Source organism: Alosa alosa, chromosome 24, assembly GCF_017589495.1.
Source record: "Alosa alosa isolate M-15738 ecotype Scorff River chromosome 24, AALO_Geno_1.1, whole genome shotgun sequence".
NCBI classification, from domain to species: Eukaryota; Metazoa; Chordata; class Actinopteri; order Clupeiformes; family Clupeidae; genus Alosa; species Alosa alosa.
Window position 1 is genome coordinate 18,209,805 of NC_063212.1, and position 25,484 is coordinate 18,235,288.

Sequence of the window (25,484 nt, forward strand, 5' to 3'; positions counted from 1 at the left end):
AGGCCTAGTCAATAGCCTACATTATTATGCATAAGTTAGAGTCCAATTTCATGATTACGCTCACTGTACTCATTTACTTAAAGAGTGAAGTAGGAGCAAAGACAGTAAAGAAGTAAGAGAACTCTGAACAAAATCTAGTTTCTGTGAGATTTACTTTCTTCCTTTTTTCCCCAATACTGGGTCAGATCACATGGAACAAATATGACAATACACATTATGAAAAATATAGCCTGTAATTGTTAGATAGCCTAGTTGAGCATTTTTTTTAGCCATAATTTAATTCAAAGCAATGCCACAGAAACTTGATTTGAGTAACTCATTTATCATGAACCTGATCTGAACCTGCGTGATCCCTTACACTTGGACCGTGAGACTTTTTTTCGTTTCTCCATACTTCTGAAGCACTCCGACCTAATCGTAATCTCTCCTGCCGGACTCTTGTTTGAAACTGAGATTAACACCGGGGTTAATATTAATATATTGTACACAAATAGCTCACAAAATACATTAAACATAAGCACTGCTGTTAATGTTAGCCTATCGGTAGTTGCTAAGTTAATGTAGGAAAATAGACATGCTAAGGGCTAATAACCATAGACATAATATACATAGACGCCGCATCGACCGCTACTCCTTACTAGCGCTGACGAGATTTGGAGCCGCCATCTTGGACCGGTCATCCACACCACTCAGTGTAATCTGTTTGGCGGTGAGATGAGCTGTCAGCGACTTAATTAATCATATCTCACTGAATACCGAACAGATTCTCACGTTTTTTTTTTTGCTGCAAAGGTCATACATGTAGCTATGATACAGGACACATGATTTAGCGTATTTTAATATTCATAGTGGGTTTAACAGTAATAGAATATTCTGATATATGATATAAAGTGACCTGACGTCCGATATTAAAACTGGGAACATAATCCATGTTTGACAGCATAGACAAAACTAGTTTGATACAAGTTTAATGAGTTAAATATAGTTCACAGTTGACAGAAAAGTTCCATCAACAGCATTATTCACAGTCCACAGAAAGGTTCCATAAACATTTAAGTGAGATCAGTGCCATTCAGACATCTGAGGGGTATTCCAAGTAGGCCTATGTGGTTTAGTGACAAACTTGGGTAAATTGACTCAGAATAAGTTGTAAACCTCCCAGTAGAAAAGCTGTATGATACAGGAAACATGGTTGTGTGTATTTTAATATTCATAGTGGGCTTAACAGTAATAGAATATTCTGATATATGATATATTATAAAGTGAGGACATCCAATATAAAAACTGGGAACATAACTAATCCACTTTTGACAGCATAGACAAAAACTGGTTTGATACAAGTTTTAATGAGTTCAGTGCCATCAAAAATAAAGTGATGAACAGACATTGGTGTGGCATAAAGGAAATGGAGTAACTGGGTTCAATATCAACAGCATTTTGTTAGACAAGTTCCATAAATATTGTAAAAGTGCAAGTTTGTAGGTTTGTTTCTGATCCTTAAAAACAGACATTGGTTTGGCATAGTAAGTGTAACAGTTCATCAATTCAAGACAAAAAGGTGACTTGTCACTTGTACAGTGTCAATGGGTTCATCAACAGCATCTGTTATTTACAGTTCACAGAAAGGTTCCAGCCCCAATGAAGAGATTAAATAAAAAGGAATTAAGAAACATTTTACTGCTAAGATCAACCCGTTCATTGCAATCAGTAAAGAATCAGGGAGTGTCTTCACAGGCTCAGTGAGACAGAGTTACCGTCATGCAGTTGGTTCTATGATTTCAACAACTGGTGCATGTCATTTTGTATGTTCCCACCTTGCTAAAATTGCTTGGGTACACTTTGGCTGAGAACAAAAGTGCTTCAGACAGCAGGTGGGCAAATAAGATGGCATAGTAAACTGGGTAAACTCCATAAAAGAGGACTGAGTCAACCAGACGATGGGAAAATGGGACACAGAGTGGCGAATGCAGGTGATGAAGGTGGAGCTCATAAATCAAACATTCAGTCACAGTGTAGCAGATGCCCTGCAGTACTGCAATGAAGAGCTGCACCTTCCTCAGTTCCAGGGGTGTGAGGAGACCGTTCAGTTCATTCACAGTCTTCTTGAACAAGGCAGTTGTTCTGGAGAGATACAAAATAATAAATAAATGAATGAAAAGGAATTTGAGAGGCATCTTATTCTTGTTAGGGTAAATGACATGTGAATAAATACAGTGTTGGGCAAGCTACTTCGAAATTTTAGTGAGCTAAACTATCAGTTACTCTGCCATGAATAAAACGCTACACAAAACTACCACCCAGTCAAATGTATTAGTAGCCTAACACAAACACAGCAGTAGGCTAGTTCACTACATAGGAAGCTACTTTAAATTGTGCTAATTTCACATGACAAGAAAAGTGTAGCTTGTCTGGCTAAGCGACTTGATAAATAAAGAAGTTGAGCTATTGATAAGTTACTTTATTCAGGAAATAGTGAGGCTACCACCAACACACTTAGGCTACAAGTAGCAGCTAGCGATTGCCCAATAGTGGCAACTTGTGCCACTTGTGTAAAATTCGCCGGCCAAATCTAGTATGATTTATTTCTACAATAGCCTTCTTGTGTCAGTTGTAATCTAAGTCAGTGTTATGGAATATGACTTATCAAGTCTCAGTTCATAGCCGGGTGAACACCGAGTAAACATAGCCTAGCTAGATGGCTACGATTTTCATACAGTAATATCAAAGATAGCAGTAGACTCCGGACAGACTCCGCCTTCAAACTGGCAAATCCGTGTAACTGTCACCTCTGTTTTACTGTCGTGGATGGAGACATTGACCCGGATCAGACACCAGGGGCGGGAAGCACAGTCACAACTGATCTGGCCAGCCGTCGTGAAAAAGCAAGCCAATTTTTAGTTCTACGATTTCGTCGACTGCCTTACTGCAGCCAGAGCTGAGTTAGACGTTAACGGAGGCGGTTGGTGAACACGAGAGCTAGTGAAAAGAAGAGTTCGTTTGATTTGTTTCAGGTAAGCCTATTTGCTTCAACTATATTAGAATAAAATACATTATTTTTGCTTTCATATAATGTTAATGGATCCTGTTGACGTTTACGCTACTTTAAACTGATCTTGGACAATTGGCTAACGTTAGCTTTTGGGGTAAGCAAGGGTTAATGAAATGTTAATTTTAGCCATGTACAAATTAATTTAGCAACGCTTTTTATCCGAAGCGACTTAATTTGGTCAATTTACTTGTTACTTCAGGGCTAGTCTCCCTTAGAGCAACTTAGGCTGAGATTTTAACTCACAATTTCCAGGCTAGCATGCTAGCCTGATTCCTTAACGCTACCGCATCCTCTGTAAGCCAGAAAATAATTGAGATGTGTTCTATGTAGTGAGATACGTGTTTGTATGTTAAAATAATGATTTTATACAGTTAGCAGTCTAGGCGTGTATCCAAGTATCAAATGAATCATGCCTTCTCCCTCCGCCCCCGTCTCTTCAGCCCCAGGACTGAGGCGTTCAGGTGGCGTGACTGGCGTGCCCTGTCTGCAATCCTCCCTTTCAGTAAGGTAAGTTATAAGTCATAAGTCTTGTAGCACTGTTTAGCCTATGTTTCTGACATTTAAAATTCAAAAACCAAAATATATTACATAAAGGTGTTATCAGGGATTAAAATTCTCGTTTGTACGACGGACAATCGTCATTTGGAAATTCGAATCCCCGGTGGTGCACTCGTAATCAAAGATAACGGTCTCTCTAAAAGCTGAACGTGGAACGCTGGATACATATTTCACTCTAGAATCTTTCGCCCTCAGCGTGCGCCATCTTGACTAGAGCTACATAGCGGGAGGGAACATTTTCAAACTCGTGGTAATCGTGGTTGAGAAAACTGAAGCAGCAGCAATGGAAAACACTTTACAGAGTTACAATCTAGTTATAACATAAACAGTGACAGATTCTTTGTAGTGCTGCAGCGATTAGTCGACTTATTCGACGTATTCCACCATGAAAATTTACAGAGCCGTATAGACCGGTTTCAGGTCCCTAACAATGGAACGAATTGGGATGTTGGCGAGTTATTTATGTTGTGAGATACGTGTTAGTATGTTAAAATAACGATTTTATACTGTCAGACGGGTATCCAAGTATCGAATGAATCATGCCTTCTCCCTCCTCCCCAGTCTCTTCAGCCCCAGGACTGCGGCGTTGAGGTGGCGTGGAATTGGCGTGCCCTGTCTGCAATCCTGCCTTTCAGTAAGTGTAAGTCTTGTAACACTGTTTAGCCTATGTTTCTGATATTTCCTCAAAAACCAAAATATATTACATAAAGGTGTTATCAGTAGGGCTGTAACGATATACGATTCGAGCCCGAAATCGCGACATTCATATCCACGATACTGTGTCGCGGTGTGAAAAGGCAGAATCGCGACACACCCTTTCTAGTGTTTCACGCGACTGCTTTGCAGCTTTACGGCGGCTAAAAGCAACCCACATCTCCCGCTTTACTTATCGGTAGTCTACGTTGTCCAAAACAAATAAATAAATAATAATTTCATACCTCTCCTTGCTTTTCATTGTAGACTATGTGTGCAACTTTACCAAACATTATATAAGTAAACCCCTCTCCTTGCCCGTTCTCTCTCGCTCCCTCCCTCTCCCTCCCTCAACTGCTCAATGAACACGTGACTTAAATAAAACATTCACAATCGTGGAAAGCAAGGGCGATAGAAGGCGACTAGCTAAATTACTATTAAATCCGCTTAGCATCATTAGCTATCATTGCTGCACATATTTGTTTAAAACTCTTGCATTGAAGTTGACTGATCATCTCAATACCAACGTTTCCCAAAAGGGCCTGTCCCAAGGAGAACAAGTATTATCTTGAAACTTCAACACACATGGGGAAACTGAACAGTCCAATCAGTAGACTATGATAGGCTAAACTAGCCAACTATGCTACTTTGTTTACAACATTTCCAGGCTTCAACCAGACAGCTGAATTAAAGAGGTAGAGTTGTAATAAAAAATAGTAGGCCTAGGCTATAGGCTAATCTGCATAAAGTGTGCTGTCATAAATATCAGTCATTCAGAAAAATATAAAGGATATAAAATAAAAGATATTTAATAAAATGTCTGTCTTCAGCCCCAGGACCGAGGCGTTGAGGTGGCGTGAATTCGGCGTGCCCTCTCTGCAATCCTGCCTTTCAGTAAGTGTAAGTCTTGTAGCACTATTTAGCCTATGTTTCTGACATTTAAAACTCAAAAACCAAAAGATATTACATAAAGGTGTTATCAGGATTAAAATTCTCATTCGTATGACGGACAATCGTCATTTGGAAATTCGAGTCCCCGGTGATGCACTCATAATCAAAGATAACTGTCTCTCTAAAAGCTGAATGTGGAACGCTGTTTTTTTGCTTAAATTGTTTGAACAGGGATAGAAATAGACGTTCCACTTTGTCTTCTAATTTGTACCCTCCATTTTCACATTTTTCAAATTTTCTTGTTCCAAGACAAAGACTTGTCATCTTTCTCAAACAAGATTTTTACATTTCCAATCTAGTGGAAGCATTACACACTGCATCACAAATCATTCATTCTCAAATTCAACTCAAATCAGTAACTATCTTGATAATGTTGAGTAATGTCTTTTTTGTAAAGGAAGCATTAGCCAAGGATTGTCATGTGTGCTGATTTGCCTTTCTTGTCTCAACAGGGACAGTAAGGACAAGATCCACCCACCACCCAGTGCATGCTACATATGTGTGTGTAATAAATTGAGAGGGAAAGTGTGTGTGATAAATGAAATTTAATAAAGTAAGTAAAATTTTGAATTTGTGCTTCTTTTCTGAAATACATTAGTACAAGGTTTTGATTTTTAGATAATTTATTCCAAGATGTTGATAATTTAACACTCAATATACATGATCAAACTACTGGCTACTGAGTTCAACTAGGGGTATTGGATGTTACTGTTTAAAAGCTTTATTAGTAATCCTTTATACATTTGACAATCTTAACTTTTTAAAGCTTGAAATTCTGAACAAATACTGTAACTCCTTGATTTGTTAGTGACATTGACTATATAGTACAAATGGGTGCCAGACGTAAAATGAGCTGGTCCGCATTTGGCCCAAATAAGGGGCATAATCGGCACTATCGAATACTCATCTGATCTGGATCTGGCCCAGATCATTATGATAAAGTGCACATTTGGCCCAAATAAGGGCCGCAATCGCCACTATCAAACACTCATCTGGCCCAGATCATTATGATAAAGTGCACAATTGGCCCAAATAAGCACACATTTCGAACCTTATCTGGTCGGATCCAGATCCGATAATTTGCACATTTGGCCCGGATCCGGAAATAAAAACACATCCGGTTCAGAGCCGTGCCAGATCATGAAAGCGGATGCGCGAGCGATATTGGCCCGTTGTTAAAAGACACCGCCCAGGTCCGTTTTGCGAATCCGGCCCAGATCTGAAGGTGGATCTGGGCCGGATCCGGGCCAAATACATTTTGCTATCTGGGATTGCTCCTTCTCAGCTCTATGGTAATATTCTATTCACAAAATACAACCAATAGTACGGTTATGTTAAATCTTACTTGTGAAAAGTAAATCCCCCAAGTATGGTCCGCCGATTTGAGAAGGAACATGCTGCACAGTGCTGTCATCTTCTGTCTTCTGCTGCAACACAACGAGGAGTATGACCGGTCCAAGATGGTGGCCGCATTTCTTGTTTCCAGCAGCCAATGCGGCGTCTATGTATTTTATGTCTATGCTAATAACAACATTGTAAACTTACCTTCGTAGTTGTTTATGTAGTTCGTCACATACAGTTTAAAACCCTTGTTCTTCATTGCCACCGATGTTGAAGAATTAAGAGCTATGATACGACTCACGTCGTTCAAATTCATCCTAGGTAAGTCCTGAAGTGACCGGGTGAAAAACACTGCCATATTGTCGGCTTCAGTGACTATTGAAGAACGCAGAACGCTAACACACCGGAAGTAGAGGAGCGGGTTTAGCAGTAGAGCGGAAGGTCGTGTCATATAGGCTATTATTGGTTCCCTGGAGATGTGACAGATCAGGACAGGTGTAACTTGAACTGTTTGAATATATTTTCATGATTTGATGTAGCTTAGGCTACCTAATATTTGAAGCATATTGAAACAATAATAAGCTATTTTATAATAGGTCTACTTGAAATACATTTATTTTTATTCGTATACATTTCATCTTATTTTATAAACCGTTCAGATGTAGGCTATGTGGCTTGAATGAATGCAATGTCTATTTGTTTGTTATAAATAAAACTCCAGCAGTTCATAACTAGCCTATTGTAGCTTATTTTAAAATGAAAACATGGGTAAATCATCATGAATTTCAATGATTTGGCTATGACTTGACTTGCTTGACCCAAGCTATGACTTGACTTGACTTGCTTGACTGTCACAAAAAATGACTTGGACTTGCTTGAGACTTGAAGGTTAAGACTTGAGATTTGCTTGTGACTTGCACATGTGCACACTTACTCCCACCTCTGATATACATATACACATTATTTTTTGTTGTGTGGGCCGCCGGCCAATTTTCAAAACCCAATGTAATTAAGCAATTAAGCAGCCGTAATTAAGCAGCTTTATTGAGATTGGTGTTTTGAAGCCCCCTTTGGAGAAACGGTGTACTGCAGCTCTGCTATTTTGTCCTTGTGTTGTTGCCTATAAAGCGGTATGCTTTGCATTAGGTAGGTTGACTGTATAAAGCACTCCCCACTTTGTTTTAATTTTGTAACTGTAAAAAGTTGAAAACTTCAACATATCACCTGTATTATATTACTTTACATGTATTGTTAGGATTTGGGTGCAATTCTAGCAACAGAGAAAGTGTATTCATGTTTTCATTATGACCACGAGACGAGTTCATACACACCGAGTCTTACGTGACTAGCTGTAAATTCTGATAGCAACTTTCCATGCATTCAGTGTAGTTTAGTTTATGGAAAGTGCAATTCAGTCTAGCAGGTAATTAATGTACAGTAAGTTTAGCATTATGTTTATGCATTATCTCCGTATGGTCAAGTTTCTGAATGTTTAGGGGTCTACGTCTATGAATGTCTCTTAGAATATTAATTAACTGTCGTTCTGTGCACCTGAACATTCCATGTCGCATTTCTCCATTGCTAGTAGGGCTGACAGGGATGGTATATGAATGATGCATGTAATATAGCCCATTCAACTTAGTGTACTTCTTTTTATTTTGCTTGTGCAGATGCTGTTTTATGTACGCCAGTGCCTGAAGGCATGTTTTGTTTTACAGTAACTTTTCCTAAAGGAATAAATGTGATAAGCCAGTTTTGGTCTCAGTCGCTTCAACGTCTGACTAATAGTTATATACTAATTAAGCTTAACCAACTTTATTATAAGGGTCCCCAATACTATAGTTATATACAGTATTACTAATATATTAATTAAGCTTAACCAACTTTATTATAAGGAGCAATCTCTAAGACTTGGTCCTCAATTGTAACTGGCTAACAAGCAGTTGTCCGATCTTGTTTAGTGTTATTAGTATAGCATATTGATCAAAACAAAGGGCTGCTGTCTGTAATCATGAAGATGCTATGCCAGTAGGCCAGAGGCTGGACCCAGAAAAAGGACACAACAAAGAGAGTCACAGTTTTAACTGTGATTTAATGTGCATTGAAAAAAAAAACAATCTTCAAACAAAAACAGGTGCTTAAAATTCAGCAGGCAAAGGCAGAGCAGAAATTCAAATGAATGCGTAAAAAAAAACAACAACAGGAAGTCCAGGGGAAAACAGTCCATGGCCAGAAACAGTCCAAATGTCAGTAACAAGTTCAGTCCTATAAATGAAAAAATCCAAATGATCAGAAAATCTGAAATTCCACATGGGACAACAGCGCAGCAACAAGGCGTGACAAGATGAGTGTTACATTAGATGCACAATCAATCGCGAGTCGATGCAGGTAAAAAGTAGGCTATCAACTGGTAGGTAACGAAGGTAGCCTGATTTTGCAAAATGTGATGACGGCACACAAACTTGGGCAAAAACATTTAGTAGGATATAGTAGGCACTTGTGGTGATAGCCTACCAGAGGTTAAACTGTGATGATGTGAACACCAGCCAGCGGAGGGCACTTATGCAGCCTAGGCTACCATGCACTCGTTGGCTTTATTTCCCCACAAACCTAGCGGCTGCTTGGACAAATCCACTTGAGGGGTGGGCCAGGGGGGGCGCGATCGTAACACACACTGAACCTGTCATGAAGAGGACAAAATGACCCCCCCAAGCCAAATGGATGCAACTGCATAGGCTAGGCCTATGCCTACATGACGGGCCGCAAATAGGCTAAATAACTTTAAAAAATAAAAAAAAAACACATGTGGTCCGGCCCACCGGGCATTTGCCCGGTTGTACAGATTACCAGTCCGAGCCTGAACTTGAGAGGGCTGGGTGTATCACAGACCATGCAAAGCACGATGCATATGTGCTCATTGTCCAAACTGCCATTGCCTCTGCAAGAACAAAAGACACAGTCTTAGTAGGTGATGACACAGACTTGCTAGTACTCTTGTTGCATCATGCTGATGTGAATGCACAGGAGCTGTTTCTGGCACCAGAACCAAAGAAAGCAACAAACACAAGACAGATATGGTGCATAAAGCAGATGACGGTTTTACTGGGTCCCAAGGTGTGTGACAATCTCCTCTTTATCCATGCCATTTTAGGCTGTGATTTCATCTATTTGGCATAGGAAAGGGAATGGCCCTGAAAAAAGTAAAGAACGACACTAGCTTTCTCAAACAAGCTAAGGTGTTCAGCCAGTCACAGGAAAATGTGGGAAAAGGCATCATCATTGCAGCAGGTGAAAAAGCTCTAGTATCACTGTATGGGGGCGAAAAGGATGAATCAGTGGATATGCTAAGATACAGGCGATTCTGTACTAAAGGATGAATCACTGGATATGCTAAGATACAGGCGATTCTGTACTAAAGGATGAATCACTGGATATGCTAAGATACAGGCGATTCTGTATTAAAGGATGAATCACTGGATATGCTAAGATACAGGCGATTCTGTATTAAAGGATGAATCACTGGATATGCTAAGATACAGGCGATTCTGTATTAAAGGATGACTCACTGGATATGCTAAGATACAGGCGATTCTGTATTAAAGGATGAATCACTGGATATTAGGGGTGGGCGATATGGACAAAAAATAATATCTCGATATTTTTTGGGATTTTGACGATAACGATAATTAGTCGATATCCTTTAAAAAAAATTTTTTTGTTAAAGTCTGAGTTACTTTACAGCTCATTATTTATGAATAGCATCATTACAATAATAATATTAACCAGGCGATTCTGAATTAAAGGATGACTCACTGGATATGCTAAGATACAGGCGATTCTGTACTAAAGTAACTCAAAACTCATCTCCAGTGGAACCTCAATCTCTCCTCCAACGTCAACAGCTGCAAAGTTCCATAGTCTTCGGGTCTTTTACCAAATGATGGAGTGGAAAGGGGGAAGTGAAGGTATGGACCCAAAAGACTGGGGGTGGCATGGGAGAGATTTATGCCAATAATGACCAATGAGCCTAACAAATATTAGATGTAGTCTGCTGTAGTTGCAAGAAAGACTGCAGCACAAAGAGATGCACATGCAAAAAACATGGACTCCCTTGCACAGAATGTCGTGGTACTAGCTGTACAAACTCACAGTTGCCTGATTTATCAGATGATGACCCAGAGGGGAAGAACTAAGCAAAGCATAAACCAGGAACTGATATAGGGGGTGCCAGAACCAAGAGCCACAGAGAAGGGGTCGAGGATCCAGGCTGGATATAAAAACAAAAAAAAAACTCCCCTTTTGTTACCTTGTCGTGGTGGGGAGGCTTGTGTTTCTCCATACAGTTATTAAAACAGCATTTTAAAAATGGCACAACATCTCTGGCTACAACAGCAAAGACATTTGTGACGTTTCCGGTTGACTTATCGTGGTAGGATATGAACATCTTTGTAAATCTGCTGAAGAGAAGCCAACTTTGAAGATAACCGCATGCTTTTCTCTGTGTCAACACTACACACACACACGCACTTGCACACGTACATACATGCACACACGCACACAAACAAACATGTACGCACGCACGCACACACACAAACAAACACGTATACACACACTCACAAGTGACTGGATATTGTGATGTTAGTAAGAAACTTAAAGTCATAACTAAGACCTACTGTAGGCTTACATGTTCTAGCAAGCCACGTGCATCTTAAAAGTACTTTACCGTATTGCAGGGGCGTAGCACGACTGCTAGAATGTGTCAGGGGTGTCAAACTCATATTAGGCAATGGGCCGAATCTGTTGGAATGAGACCTCGTGGAGATCGTCGTGGTCATTTTCTGCATGGGTGTAAGAGTGTTGTTTGATGATATACTCCATTACTATAACCTCATGAGCAAACAAATACAAACCATGCACTGCTGTAATATGTTGCTTTTTCCCTTTTGAAATATCCTACAATGTCATTTTTTTTCAGCCTCTTCCTTCCTAAGGATGGTTTGTAGTGGTACATGTAGGTTTAATCAATATATCATACCATAGACATATTGCTTATTACACATTGTAAAAATGGATGTGGATATCTTTTTTTCTTCAAATTTTCCCTTCCTACCCAAAACATTTGGGGGGCCGCATGAAACCACCCCTGGTGTAGGGGTCATACATTAGAAAAAAATGAAAATCAAAACATTTCACATTTTATGTTTTCCATTTTTGACCATGTAAAAAATCTCTGTGTGGTGTAGTCTACAATCTTCAGTATGGAGCGTCAAGTTGGCCCTGCTTATTTAGACTTAAATTCACAGGTGCTGTGACAACGTGGAAATCACTTTGATGCAGATTTCACCACAATCTTTCTCTCCTTTCGTGATGAACCTTTTAGGCCCAGCAGTGTATCAGACATCAGACGTTCCCATGGTGCACAGGCTTTTATCTGATTTCAAAAAAACAAAACCTACCCTGCACATGCAAGATGCTGGTGTTAGCAATGTCATGCCAAAGACAGAGGGACCAGATTAGCTGAGGGGAATTCACACACACACACACCTATCTACACACACATAGACATCAATGCCACATCAATAGCCATGGGCAGGAAAGTATATTTAAGATATATAGAACAACATTTAACCATTTATATTTAAGCAATATTTTTCAAAATTGTTTACATTTGGGGAAAAAAGCACACACACCAATATTTCTTTCCATTTTGACAACAAAATGTGGGCATGTCTGCTCACTGAATAAAGGCCTTAAGCCTTACATTAATCAGTTTAAAGAATCCACAGTCCATTTGTGATGAAATACAGAATCACAAAAACCATCCTTACATCAAATCAGTTCATTGAATGTTATTAATTTAGCTAGATTAATAATTCCATCCCTTCTAACCATATGGAAAAGACATCACTGCAGCTCCTGTTTTCTTTCCCCAGTTATCTCAGTGCATGTGCCAGTTTGTTCCCCCTCTGTACTCTCTCTCTTGTGGCAAAGCAAGGAAATGACTGTCTATTAAACATATTGTAGCATGCATAGCACATCTGTCTTCTTTTGAAAAGCTACTTCAACAACATCTTCAGGGCAGACCCCAATGTGTTCAGCACACCCCCATTTTGCAAGGACACCAAGCTAGAGGCTACCGAGGATGGTGAGGATGACTGATTTCTTCTCCATCTTTAACTGAGATTGGTTGGGTGGGGGATTTTTGTTTTCAGTGGGAGGGTATGGAGGATCAGATCACTTACATTATCAAGGAACAGAGCCTTGAATGCATAGATTAATATGTAAGAAAGACAAGCCAATGCTTTGAGTGCATGTGTCACGAATCACAATGAGGAAAGAAATATATACGTTTCTGCAATGACAAGTGCCACCCCAAGGTACAGCAGACGAAGCAGAGAAACCTTGCATTGGATTGGTTTGCATGTCGTCAAATAAACTCATTCATTAATCATTTTGTTTCTAAATAAGCATGGTCGCCATTTCATGTCTGATTGAAGTCATTATGAAACTAAAGAGATCCTGGGGGAATGATTAAAATGTTGCCTTGTAGTTTACTTTAGGGGCAGCCGTGGCCTACTGGTTAGCACTTCGGACCTGTAACCGGAGGGTTGCCGGTTCGAACCCGACCAGTAGGCACGGCTGAAGTGCCCTTGAGCAAGGCACCTAACCCCTCACTGCTCCCCGGCGCCGGCTGTTGATGCAGGCAGCTCACTGCGCCGGATTTAGTGTGTGCTTCACCTCACTGTGTGTACACTATGTGCTGTGTGTGTTTCACTAATTCACGGATTGGGATAAATGCAGAGACCAAAATTTCCCTCACGGGATCAAAAGAGTATATATACTTATACTTATACTTATACTTTAGTAGGCCTAGTTTACTTTGAAATGATGGTAGACTTTCAAACTTGTAATTTGTAATGTCAATCATACAGTATGGTGCTCTGGTAAAGAGTATACAATCAGTGTTATGATGACTATTTGTAGAGTAGATCTTTCAAAACAATCATAATAATACAAATAAATGTCATATGCCAAATGACACTGCATGAAACCATAATTATGGAGTCATATAGAGTTGAATTCACCTATACACAAGACAGAATTTCCCATTTCTCCCCCTGACATGTATGTGGAAAAGGAGAAGATTGTTGGATCTGAATTACTATTAGATCAAGGCATTCATGCAATGTGTAAAAATGACGGGGATGGTGGTTAGGAAGATATATTGCCATCCTTTGGCACAAAAAGGCATTGCAGCAGACTATCACATGTACTGTAGATGAGAAACATTAACTTTCCCTATATATGACTTCTGATAATGCCTGCTCTGGAGCCACTACAAAAGCAACACCTACATGCTGAAGTTGAGCAAGAGTCTAGTGTACTGTACTGGTGGGTCCCCAAGAACTCCTCACAACCAGTCAAGTGCAGACTGGTTTGGTTTGGCAACTTTGGCCACATCACAAATGTAATGTCACAAATGTAAGAACTCTACAACTGACAACAGCAGTTGCAGAGACATTGTATACATTGCATGCCCCCCCCGCCCCCCAATATTGAGCCAACACTAAAGCCATGGCTGAAAACCATATTTACGGTTTCGCTCAAGATGACGAAATTTGTGTTGTATGTCTCAAATAGCCACATCAACCCAGCCAATAACCACTCATTTGTGGTATAGTGTGTCCTACTGAAAAACGTAAATGCAAAAATGTGTTTCAATCCCCAATATTTTGTGATGAGATGTTCTAAACCGCAGACACTTTACGTGTACGATTTCATGAAATCCCATCATGGGAGGCACTGCAATTTATGATTGTCAAGAACCGCTTCAGACATTCATTCATTTTGATGAATTTGGTATTAGATTAGATTTTGATGAATTTGGATTAGATTAGATTAGATTAGATTAGATTAGATTAGAACTTTATTGTCATTGTGCAGAGTACAAAGACAACGAAATGCAGTTTGTGTCTAACCAGAAGTGCAAAAAAGTAGAAGAGTGCAATGTGATATACAATGTATAGACAGGTGGTGCATAGACAAGAAATATAGTGCTGTGTAGACTGTTGTATACAGTTGGTTTACAGAAGGTGGTTTAGAGCAGTGTTTCTTAACTGGTGGGTCAGGACCCAAAAGTGGGTCGCAGAACCATTCTGGGTGGGTCGCAGAGCTTGTGGGTAAAAAAATAAATAAAACATCACCCATTTTAAGTACTACTTTGTCAGATCTAATATCCTGAACACTTCACAAATGTAATGCCAAACATCAGCATGTTCCAAATAGACCTACATATTTCATTTATATTACTCTAAACCAGTGGTTCTTAACTGATCTGGCCTAGGAGACTCACAATTTCCTATGTTCATTTAGTCGTGACCCATATTTTTTTTTTAGTGTTCAAGCCAACAGATAAGGTGAGCTACATGGTAAGACACGCAAAGTGCCTGTAGGCCTATTTGTTTGGAACATGCTGATGTTTGGCATTACATTTGTGAAGTCTTCAGGATATTAGATCTGACAAAGTAGTACTTAAAATGGGTGATTTTTTGTTTATTTTTGAGACATACAACACAAATTTCAATGTAATGTATACAATGTCTATCAATGTCTCTGTATGCTTTTGTAAAGTTCTTACATTTGTGACGAAAGTTGCCAAACCAAACCAGAGTCTGCACTTGATTGGTTGTGAGGAGTTCTTGGGGACCCACCAGTACAGTACGCCAGACTCTTGCTCAACCTCAGCATGTGTTGCTTTTGTAGTGGATCCAGAACAGGCATTGTCAGAAGTCATATGAGGGAAAATTATTGTTTATCATCTACATGTGATAGTCTGCTGCAATGCTTTTTTGTGCCAAAGGATGGCAATATATCTTCCTAATCACCATCCCAGTCATTATTACACATTGCATGAATGCCTTGATCTTACAGGAATTCAGATCCAACAATCTTCTCCTTTTCCACATACATGGAGAAATGGGTGAATTCAACTCTATATGACTCCATAAATATGTTCATGCAGTGTCATTTGGCATTATGACATTTATTTTTTATTGTTATGGTTATTTGTAGAGTAGATCTTTCAAAACAGTCATCATAACACTGATTGTTTTGTATACTCTTTACCAGGCAAAAGCAAGTCCATACTGTATGATTAACATTACAGAGCAACTACGCCTACTTCAAATTACAAGTTTAAAATGGTCTAAGTGTTTCTTGGTGTTTTAAACCCCCAACGTTGTCTCGATGGCAGCGCTGCCTAGAAGACAACGTTGGGGGCTTAAAACACCATAGAGCGGTCTAAGTCACCGGCATGGGGCTGGGGCATCTGTTTTATGGTTATACTTTATTTGCAGTTTATTTATTTGTTCTACAATTCCAGACCAACCTGCACAGAAAATGCAGACCATTGCTTGTATTGTTGCATATGCTACCAGGAGATAACATTAAAGTGCAAAATTAGAGAGCAATCTCAAAACTGTCGTCCTTGTCCTGCTTATGAAAAGTTTATAACAAACTCCTCCCAGAACCACTGTGGCACATCGACCTTAGGCCATACACAGTGCTGCTAATCTGCACACTGCACATTGCCTCTCTCTAGTCTCATTTGCCTTTTGGCTGGCTGAAGAGGATACATCTGCATGGAGGTTTTTATTGGCCTTCCATTGTCTCAGTATCTCTCATCTTTGCCTAGCTGGTCCTGCTGCCAGTCGGCTGTCTTCACTGTGGGTCTTCCTCCGTCACGTCCCCTGATGGTAGCCCCCTCCACAGACCTGGTTCCTTCCTCCGCCTCCACATGCCTCTCTGGTGGCTCTCGCTTCTGGCTCTGCACCTGTCTGTAGGTGTGCGTCTGGCAGGGGCGGCGGTGTCGGACAGCTTCAAAGAGTGCAGCCAGTTCTTTTACATGCGCACGGCACCCACGGGCATCCGAGGAGGTAGCCTACGAAGGATATGCCAGCGCTACGATGACAAGCCGCGGTACGCCACCCTATACGACGCCAGACATCGCTCGGCCGTCTTCTCGGCGTACACATTCAAGAAGACGGACGGCAGGAGTCGCATGGACACGCCATGGATGTATGAACCACAGGTTAGTGAATGACAGCTAGTGGCAGCGACACAGCTTGTGTTGCTGAGAGTTGTATCCGCAAAAGCAGTAGACTTTGTTGACACCAATGTGCACGATTGTATGCCATATGGCTGTATCCTCAGAAGCATACCCAGGCCTTTAGATGTCTCTGATGTGGTTTATTACTCTAATTAGGATTTAAATAGGGGCTTTTAATTTTAATTTGTATGTGTGGTGATTTAAAGCTGCTTTTATGTATTGTTGTCTATGTCCAGTCTTTCAGTGTTCACTCCGCTGCTGCTGGTATTCATTTATAGGGCAGGTCTGTTGGCTTTCAGTTAGATAGCTCGCCCGTTTTATTTGAACACTCATCACAGTGCTTTAAATATGGTGATATTGATGTTTTTTGTACGGACTAATACATTCTGTGTATGCTGTCTATATGGATATGAGAATGTAGTAGGCCTTCAAGGTCTAACACAATGTTCAAAGCTCAACTTTATTAAGCTGTGGATATTTCAAGATTGTGAGTATGGATTTAGATGTGCCCACTTTTAAAGTTTAATTACAGTGCATGAAAATGCACTGTACTGTTCTTCCTAGGCTTCTTCTTCTTCTTCTTCTAACGCATTTAATGCAGCTTGAACCGTTTAACGTAGAAACTTCATTCAAACTATGTTACGTAGGTCTTACTTAGGACAAGAGTGCTATGTATTTTTCAGCTTTGTAACTTTTATACTTTTTAAACTATTAATTAAAAACTGTTCAAAATTTCCCCATAGACATAACATGGGCTGATGACATCACAGTAGAGCTGTTAAGCAATTAGAATCCTGTGGCAGGTGGCCAGGCCACCTGGATCAACTGCCAGTCTCAGGCTTTAAGCATACAAACTGGCTACAAACAAGACTATACACCCTGTTCAACTGCTTCCTCTGCCAAAAACTGTTTCAAAATAAAAGTCCTCACTACAATATTTCACTGTTAAACAATTTAACTCTTTAAACTACTGAACTTTTTAACTGTTCAGCCATTGTAACTGTTACTTGTCATCAACTATAACTCCTACCCACTGTAGCTAGTTAGCATGGTTAGCATTTTTAGCAAAACTGCTAAAAATGATTAGCTCAGTTAGCTAAGTAATATGGTTAGCATGTTAGCATTGCTAACATTTTTAGCAAAACTACTAAAAATGATTAGCTAAGTTAACTATGGTAACCATGTTACTGAGCTATCATTGTTAGCATGCTAGTTAGCATAGTTAACATAACTGCTAAAAATGATAAGATAAGTTAGCTAAGTCACATGGTTAGCATAGTTAACAACATTAACATTATTAACATTTAAAACAAAACTGCTACCAAGTTAAGTAACTTGGTTAGCATTATTATCTTTGTTAACATAGTTAACATAACTGCTAGCAAACATTTAGAGCCATTCCAACTGTTAGTTATCATCATCTACCTACTATCTACCTAAATAATTTAACTTACCTAACTAGCAGGCAGGTAAATGGCATTTGTTTTCATGACATTGTGAACATTTTTACTGATAGTGCAGGCCTAAGGTTACACTGGTGTTCTAAAAAACGAGGTGACAGCCCTCTCTGACTACGTGTTTTCTGTCAGTGACAGACAAACGTCACCAATATCATGCTGAGCTAAATAGCCTAGGCCTACCGCGAATATGCGATTTGACAAAAGATAGTGTTGCAAGGTAGCCTATAACAATGAAAACAGTTATTTAAGTTAGCATTTGACATTTAAGCTGTGGCAGTTCTAAGGCTAGGGGTGTCCAAACTTCTGACCCATAGCACTTTAATCCGACCCGCCGAGCATTTATTAGTTTATCATAGATCCGGTATGCGACTTTAGACCAGGCGCTCGCTATTTTTCCAGCAATAGGCGGCGTTGTGGTTAACTTTAGGCTACTGCAAACTGCTTTACACTCTTCTTAGAGAGCGTTTACAATGTCAAAACAGCTTGTTACATCAAGATACATAGTTGCAGCAGATCTAGCTTCACGGCTTTGCTACTTAATTTAATTGGGAGCGCATTTGAGTGTGCACAAGAGGGCGACAGCGTGGCAGGAGAGTAGCCTATCTGACAGCTTTGTGGTAATTTCCACGCTACTTATTGTTTTTCACTGAGATCTGTGGCCATGATCTCACACCAAACTGACATTGAAATTAAAGACACGTGAAAATAGATTATTGACGGAATGTTTTACAACCCTGTCCGTCAAAACGATGGACAATGAACGTCTAGTGCAACCTCAAAAAAGAGCCAAAAGCGCAATATCTGAAAATAAGTGTGAATAAGCATGAAACAGCAGATGATTAATGTTAATAAAAATGTGTCTTTAATAAATTGTTCAGAACTGACATGGTGGACCAGAACGAGTTAATTAAGGGATGCAAGTTACTGATCATTATGCTGTTTATTATGTAGAATGGGAAAAAACAAGAACTTGAATTTGGGACACTGGTGTTTAAGTCCGGGACAGTGCCAAGTAGAATTCGGGACAGCTGCGGGACCCTGAGAAAAAAAGTTAATTTCGAGCCCTGGCCCAGACCCTACATTTTAATGTGGGTCTGGCTCGTCAGGCTAATGAACAATGGTTCTAGAAGTAGTAGTTCTAGAAGTAGTAGTATAAGCAAAGTCCTTTTAGGCAAGTTCCTCCACTCGGCGGGCATATTGCAACGAGTTTTGCGCACTCATCGGGCATCCATTTCGGCAGAAATGCACGTGCGCAAGGCTTCACGACACCAATCTTGCTCCAGCGGCGAGATCACAACACATGATTGGCAAGATGTCTTCACAACACACCACATTATTGGCTCAATGTATTCACAACACAGCACAAGATTGGCTCAATGTATTCCCGCCAGCACAAGATTGGCTCAATGTATTCACAACACAGCACAAGATTGGCTCAATGTATTCACAACACAGCACAAGATTGGCTCAATGTATTCACAACACAGCACAAGATTGGCTCAATGTATTCACAACACAGCACAAGATTGGCTCAATGTATTCACAACACAGCACAAGATTGGCTCAATGTATTCACAACACAGCACAAGATTGGCTCAATGTATTCACAACACAGCACAAGATTGGCTCAATGTATTCACAACACAGCACAAGATTGGCTCAATGTATTCACAACACAGCACAAGATTGGCTCAATGTATTCACAACACAGCACAAGATTGGCTCAATGTATTCACAACACAGCACAAGATTGGCTCAATGTATTCACAACACAGCACAAGATTGGCTCAATGTATTCACAACACAGCACAAGATTGGCTCAATGTATTCACAACACAGCACAAGATTGGCTCAATGTATTCACAACACAGCACAAGATTGGCTCAATTCACAACACATGATTGGCAAGATGTCTTCAACAACACACCACATTATTGGTTCAATGTATTCACAAACACAGCACAAGATTGGCTCAATGTATTCACGTGTCGGCGTTTGCGCAGCGGAAGGGGTGTGATATCGTGAGACAACTGCCATATTGGCGTTACAAACTAAGCCCATGCATTTCTATGGAGGATTTTTTGAGTGCTGTGTCTCCTCATTAGAAAGTCTCTGGTATAAGGTATATGAGTGACCTGTGGCCTTCTTGTGTTTTCTCTCAGTTAGCTTCTGCAAACGAGAACGGAAACATGCGGACGCTGGCCCTTAGTGACGACGCCGACCCGCTCATTGAGGAGAGCCAGGCGCTGCTGACCGACTACACCGACGCCGTAGAGTACGAGCGCGGCCCGCTCAACCCTGACCAGCACCAGTCCAGCAGCCCCGACAAGGCCTCCACCTACACGCTCACCAACGTGGTGCCGCTGATCGTCGACTTCCTGGAGGGGCCCTGGACCACCTACACGCATGTGGTCCGCCGCCGCCTCAACAACTTCTGCCTCGGACCCGCCTACGTGGTCACTGGGGTGACCGTCTCCGGGCTCAGCATCCACAGGGGGAAAGAGACCCGGTTGGCCGTCCCGAATCAGGTGTGGTCGGCGTACTGCTGCCCGCGGTACGACCGCAACGCCCCGTACGAGGTGCGCTTCATGTTCCCCACCTACGCGGCGTATGGACTCAACCAGGGTGGACAGGCCGTGCTGGAGGTGCCACTGAAGACTCTGGAGAGCCTCCTGAAGAACCACATGGGCATGGAATCTGACCTGGCGCTCTTCCACAGAGACTGCGTGTCAGAGAACACAGCCAAGAAGAAGAAATAGTGTTTGTTTGTGAGTGAGAGTGAGAGACAGAGAAAGAGGGGGAGAGAGAGAAATCTGAACTTTGAGCCACTTGAACAATGTGGATTTTAATTGTCTTTGCAACACTATTCTATTGCGTTTTAAAACTATGGCATGGCCATCTCACCTACATCCATTTATACAATTTCTGAGACTATTTTCTTCATAATGTACCCAGTTGTATCATTGTTTTAACCTCACAAGTATACAAATGAAAAATTATTATGTGGTTCTATGAGGGAAGACATTTCTGATAGTAAGTAAATGGAATGACGTAATGCACAGTTAGAATGTGTGAGCAGAATTTGCATATCTATCTAGAGCTGCAAGTCCTGAGCAATTCCAGCACTGTCAATGGACTTCTGTTCTTCACTTCAGTAAGTTGACTGGCTGGAAATGTTTATGGGTCTGTGTCCATAGTGTTTATGTTGATTGTAGTCCTCACCTTTAAATGTACAACCTCCTTTAAAGGTGCAGTGGGAATTTTTCTTGTCAAGACACTGAAAACATTTCCTGGATTGACTATGATGTGAATAAGAGAAACAATGCAACACTGCTCACTTAATGGACCAACCGGTTTAATGAGCTGATGTTTCGGTCAGTCAGACCTTCATCAGAAAACATCAAAGATTTTCTCCTAGGGGGGGATCACATTAGCCAGCGGCAAGCGGCAGGTTTCATATTGTTCTCTATGGTTCGGCAGCGGAAACGGTGGCAACACTGGCGTAACACTAGCGTTGAGCAATCTGAGCGTTGAACTTGGTTAAACTTTCAAAGTGCAACGCGAGCGCATTCAATTGACAAACCGTTTGTGTTGCTTAGGAACGAGATCAAACTTATTATGGTCTGAGTGTTGTGTTACATTTGCTGGTGCCGCTGGCTGATCCCCGCCTTATTCATATTAAACTGTACTTTGTGATACAGCTGCACCTGTGGTATTACAGAAGGTGTACAGTCTCCTCTCTGTTCTTTGTGGACTTACGATGACAACATAATAAGATAATAATAATCAGATAAACAGTGTTTCCCAGTATCACTATGTAATGTTACATTTTTTATGTCTGTTTACACGTCGAGGCCTTATAAATTGTGAACAAGTACATGAAAACACAAAGGATTGAAAAGTTCCAGGAACAAATGTGAACAATTACCCTTTTGGGTAATTGGGAAATTTTTTAGCATTTAAAACCAACTTTGAGGTCAAAGAGCACATTTCTATTATGTAGAAGCTGAAATAGGTCATAAACATTTTTTCTCAATCCTGCAGTCTCCAATTCCCATGGAAGGGCACAGGGGTGTTTCTTGAACAACACTTATTCAACTGTCCTCCCTTTCTTCACTTACATAAATATCTTTCCATTGATATGATGCGTCTTTTGATATTATGTTTGATCAATCTTATAGACACCATGTACATTACAAAAGCCCAAAATAACTACAGAACAAGCAACATTGGGATACATATTTATAGAGGGTGTAGAGATTCTCTGGGTAATCAGGTATCTTTCTCCTGGGCTCCCTCAGAGGCCAATAAGGTTAATAGCTAGAACCGGTGACAGCCACACCTATGGTAGGCCTACATACTGTAACTGTTGCAACATGAATGTTAAGAGGCAGTGAGAACCACTAGGGGGTCCAGTGAGTTAGGCAGTTTGAGTAAACTGTGTACCCTAGTACCTTTATAACAATAACACCTGATGAGAAAGAGGAAAATAACCAGATGCTACAATGCCCTGTAATACTCACAAACTCTACATTAAAAAAGGTAATGAAATGATGGCATTATATTACTGTCTGATTGAACATACCGAGTGTGGAAAATAGCCGCCAAAGTGATCCAGCTGAAGTACAAATTATTATTAAGAAAAACGGGGGTCCAAGCACTTGAGTGTGTTGTTGTATATTTAAGCCTTTACACTGAGAATAACCTTATCGTAATTTTTTCACTTTTAACTTCTATGGCCTTCTCTTAACCAGTCTTCATCACTTTAGAGAGCAAGCAGCCCTGAACCAGTGAACTCTAAGTGAGTGTGGGGACGGGACTGCTCACTAGTGCTTTGCATACTAGGTGCAGATTGGGAGCGCCACTATCTGACAGCCTATGGTCTGACTGCAGAGCTCCGCACATCCCTGGGTATTCACAGTTTGACACTCTGTTCTTTGGTTACTGTGAATTAAATTTAAACAGATATCTTTGGAAAGACCTTGTGAGGTTTTTAGCATGACTGTATCAGTCATGGCACGTATGAGATTGAAATCTTTCTTTCCCGGTAACTTGTTAATGGGCATGATGTTTATTCTTGTGGTCACGGCAACGATCGAGAGCGACTTCTCCCCTGAGTGCCGGGAGTTTCTTTACATGGGCACTCCGCCTGTGGGCATTGAAAGCGGCACCCTGGTGAAGATCTGCCAGCGATACAACGGCAAGCCGCGCTACGTGACGCTGTACGACACCACCAACCGCGTGCCCCTCTACTCGGCGTACACCTTCAAGCGCTCCGACGGGATGAAGAGTGTGGACGTTCCGTGGATGTACGAACCCCAGGTGAGCTGACTTTGACCCGCGCAAAACTGCTCATCAGGGCCCAGATTAGCAAACTTGGTTCTGATTGGTCTCCATTGACCTCTATGGGCCAGGACGACTGCATGGAAGGTTCGGATCAGTCTAACCTCTGGGTCCTGACAGGCTCAGGGCAGGTTCTGCTCTGGGTGGGAGGGTGCTCTGGACCAGATCTGGGTTTAACCGTTCTACTGAAACACCATGAGTCCTAATTTGAATATTTTTATTTTTTTTGGAGGGGGGCTTTTCATGCCTTTTTATGCCTTAATTAGACAGGACAGTAGAGAGAATGAAAGGAAGGGAGTAGGAGAGAGAAATGGGCTGTTACCGGGAAATGACCGGGTCAAACTCATGGGCACGTGGACCCGAATATAGTATGGGCCCTAATTTGACAAAGTGTTTCATGTCTGAGCTAAAGCTATTGTGTGGCATGTGGCCGCACTTTGCTGACCTGCCAATGTTTTTGCGTTTAGGAGCAAATAGATTTTGCCTTGTTAGTATGTTAGCTTTAGTTAGAATTTAGACCTTCCTTGCCATTCCAAATTAGAGCTCCATATCCATTCAAATGTCAACCGGTAACATCTGTGGAGAACAAGATGGCAGGGTCTCGTGTCAGAAATTATTTTGATGTAGGTTTCCAAGGACCATGCTGACTGATGTGAATGTGAAAATATTGCTGGCTGGTTCTTGAATTTCCCCTTGGGGATCAATAAAGTATCTATCTATCTATCTATTTATCTATCTATCTATCTATTAAGAAATCACGCCAACAGCTGAGGTATACATGTAGCGTATTCTATGAATGTACAGTACAATAGTGAATGAGTAGTTGACTTTGTAAAGGGGTGTCTAGTCTTTGAGAAAATGACATGCACACATCTGACATGTACAGAAAATACAGCTGCGGATTTGGTATACAATGATATCCACAATTGCAAGCAATGGCATCTCATCTAACCATTCCTATTATAAAATTACTCACTCCTTCGCCATACATTTTCTGTAGATTCTCTCACTATTGAATGTTGTGCACTACACCCTCACTGTTAAATGTTGTGCTCACGAATGTTAAATATTTACATGTTTTCAGTGTGTGAGTGGATTACCACTGGTTTTAATGAATCTTTCTGACATTATTTGTTCTGATGTTTCCTGGGGCTTTTTTGTGAGAGCAGCTGTCCACCACTTCAGAGACAGGCGAGATGCAGTCATTCCCGCGGCACTACGTGCACCAGAACTTCGAGGACGCGCAGGCTGTCCTGGACGACTACACCAACGCCATTGACTATGAGCGGGGCCTCCTCAACACGGACGAGCACCAGGCAGAACCGGACGACAAGGCGGCGGCCTACACGCTCACCAACGCGGTGCCGCAGGTGCGCGAGTTCAACGTCGGGTCCTGGAAAGCCCATGAGCATGTCATCCGCAAGCGCCTCAACAACTACTGCCGCGGCACAGCCTACATCATCACGGGGATCGTGCCGTCCGCAACCACATCCGCCGCTACAACATGGACCGCGTAGGCATCCCGTCGTACGTGTGGTCGGCGTACTGCTGCATCAACTACGACCACAACGCACCCTACGGCGAACGCTACAAGTTCCCTGCCCACGCCCACTACGGCCCTAACGAAAAGGAAAATAACCAAGTTTTGGAACTTTCTATCAAGAAGTTGGAGGAATTTCTCAAGAAGTCCATGGTTGTCGACAAGAGTTTCCGGTTATTTGTGGACGACTGTGTTCCCCCAAGCCTTGCATTGTCTTAGATGTGACATTTTAGAAAATAGGAGAGAATGGGTCTGTTTGGTTGATAGTTTTCCCTTTTCTTGCAATGTATTAAAGAAAAACAAATATCACAACCTAAACTATTTTTGTGAAAATGTATTCAAATATGTAAACATCTACCATTAAAAATGGTCTAAACTGGTTTGTCCTTCTGTTTGTGTGTGTTTTTGTTACTAGTAACCCACAATATAGATGGATCATCT

At 41.1% G+C, this 25,484-nt stretch overlaps 1 protein-coding gene, 1 long non-coding RNA gene and 1 pseudogene across 2 annotated transcripts; all 3 read left to right on the forward strand.

Moving 5' to 3' along the window:
- The first annotated feature begins 2,896 nt into the window (after nucleotides 1-2,896).
- On the forward strand, nucleotides 2,897-4,206 carry LOC125289793. The gene is made up of 3 exons (XR_007192700.1): nucleotides 2,897-3,011; nucleotides 3,490-3,556; nucleotides 4,169-4,206. It is a non-coding gene; the product is annotated as an uncharacterized LOC125289793 (long non-coding RNA).
- An 8,437-nt stretch (nucleotides 4,207-12,643) lies between these two features.
- Nucleotides 12,644-21,578, forward strand: si:dkey-85k7.11 (endonuclease domain-containing 1 protein). The gene is made up of 3 exons (XM_048236529.1): nucleotides 12,644-12,737; nucleotides 16,287-16,682; nucleotides 20,323-21,578. Exons 1-3 carry the CDS (start codon nucleotides 12,735-12,737, stop codon nucleotides 20,917-20,919), a joined length of 996 nt encoding a protein of 331 aa, XP_048092486.1. The 5' UTR covers nucleotides 12,644-12,734; the 3' UTR covers nucleotides 20,920-21,578.
- A 1,504-nt stretch (nucleotides 21,579-23,082) lies between these two features.
- Nucleotides 23,083-25,386, forward strand: LOC125289701 (annotated as a pseudogene).
- Nucleotides 25,387-25,484: the final 98 nt, after the last annotated feature.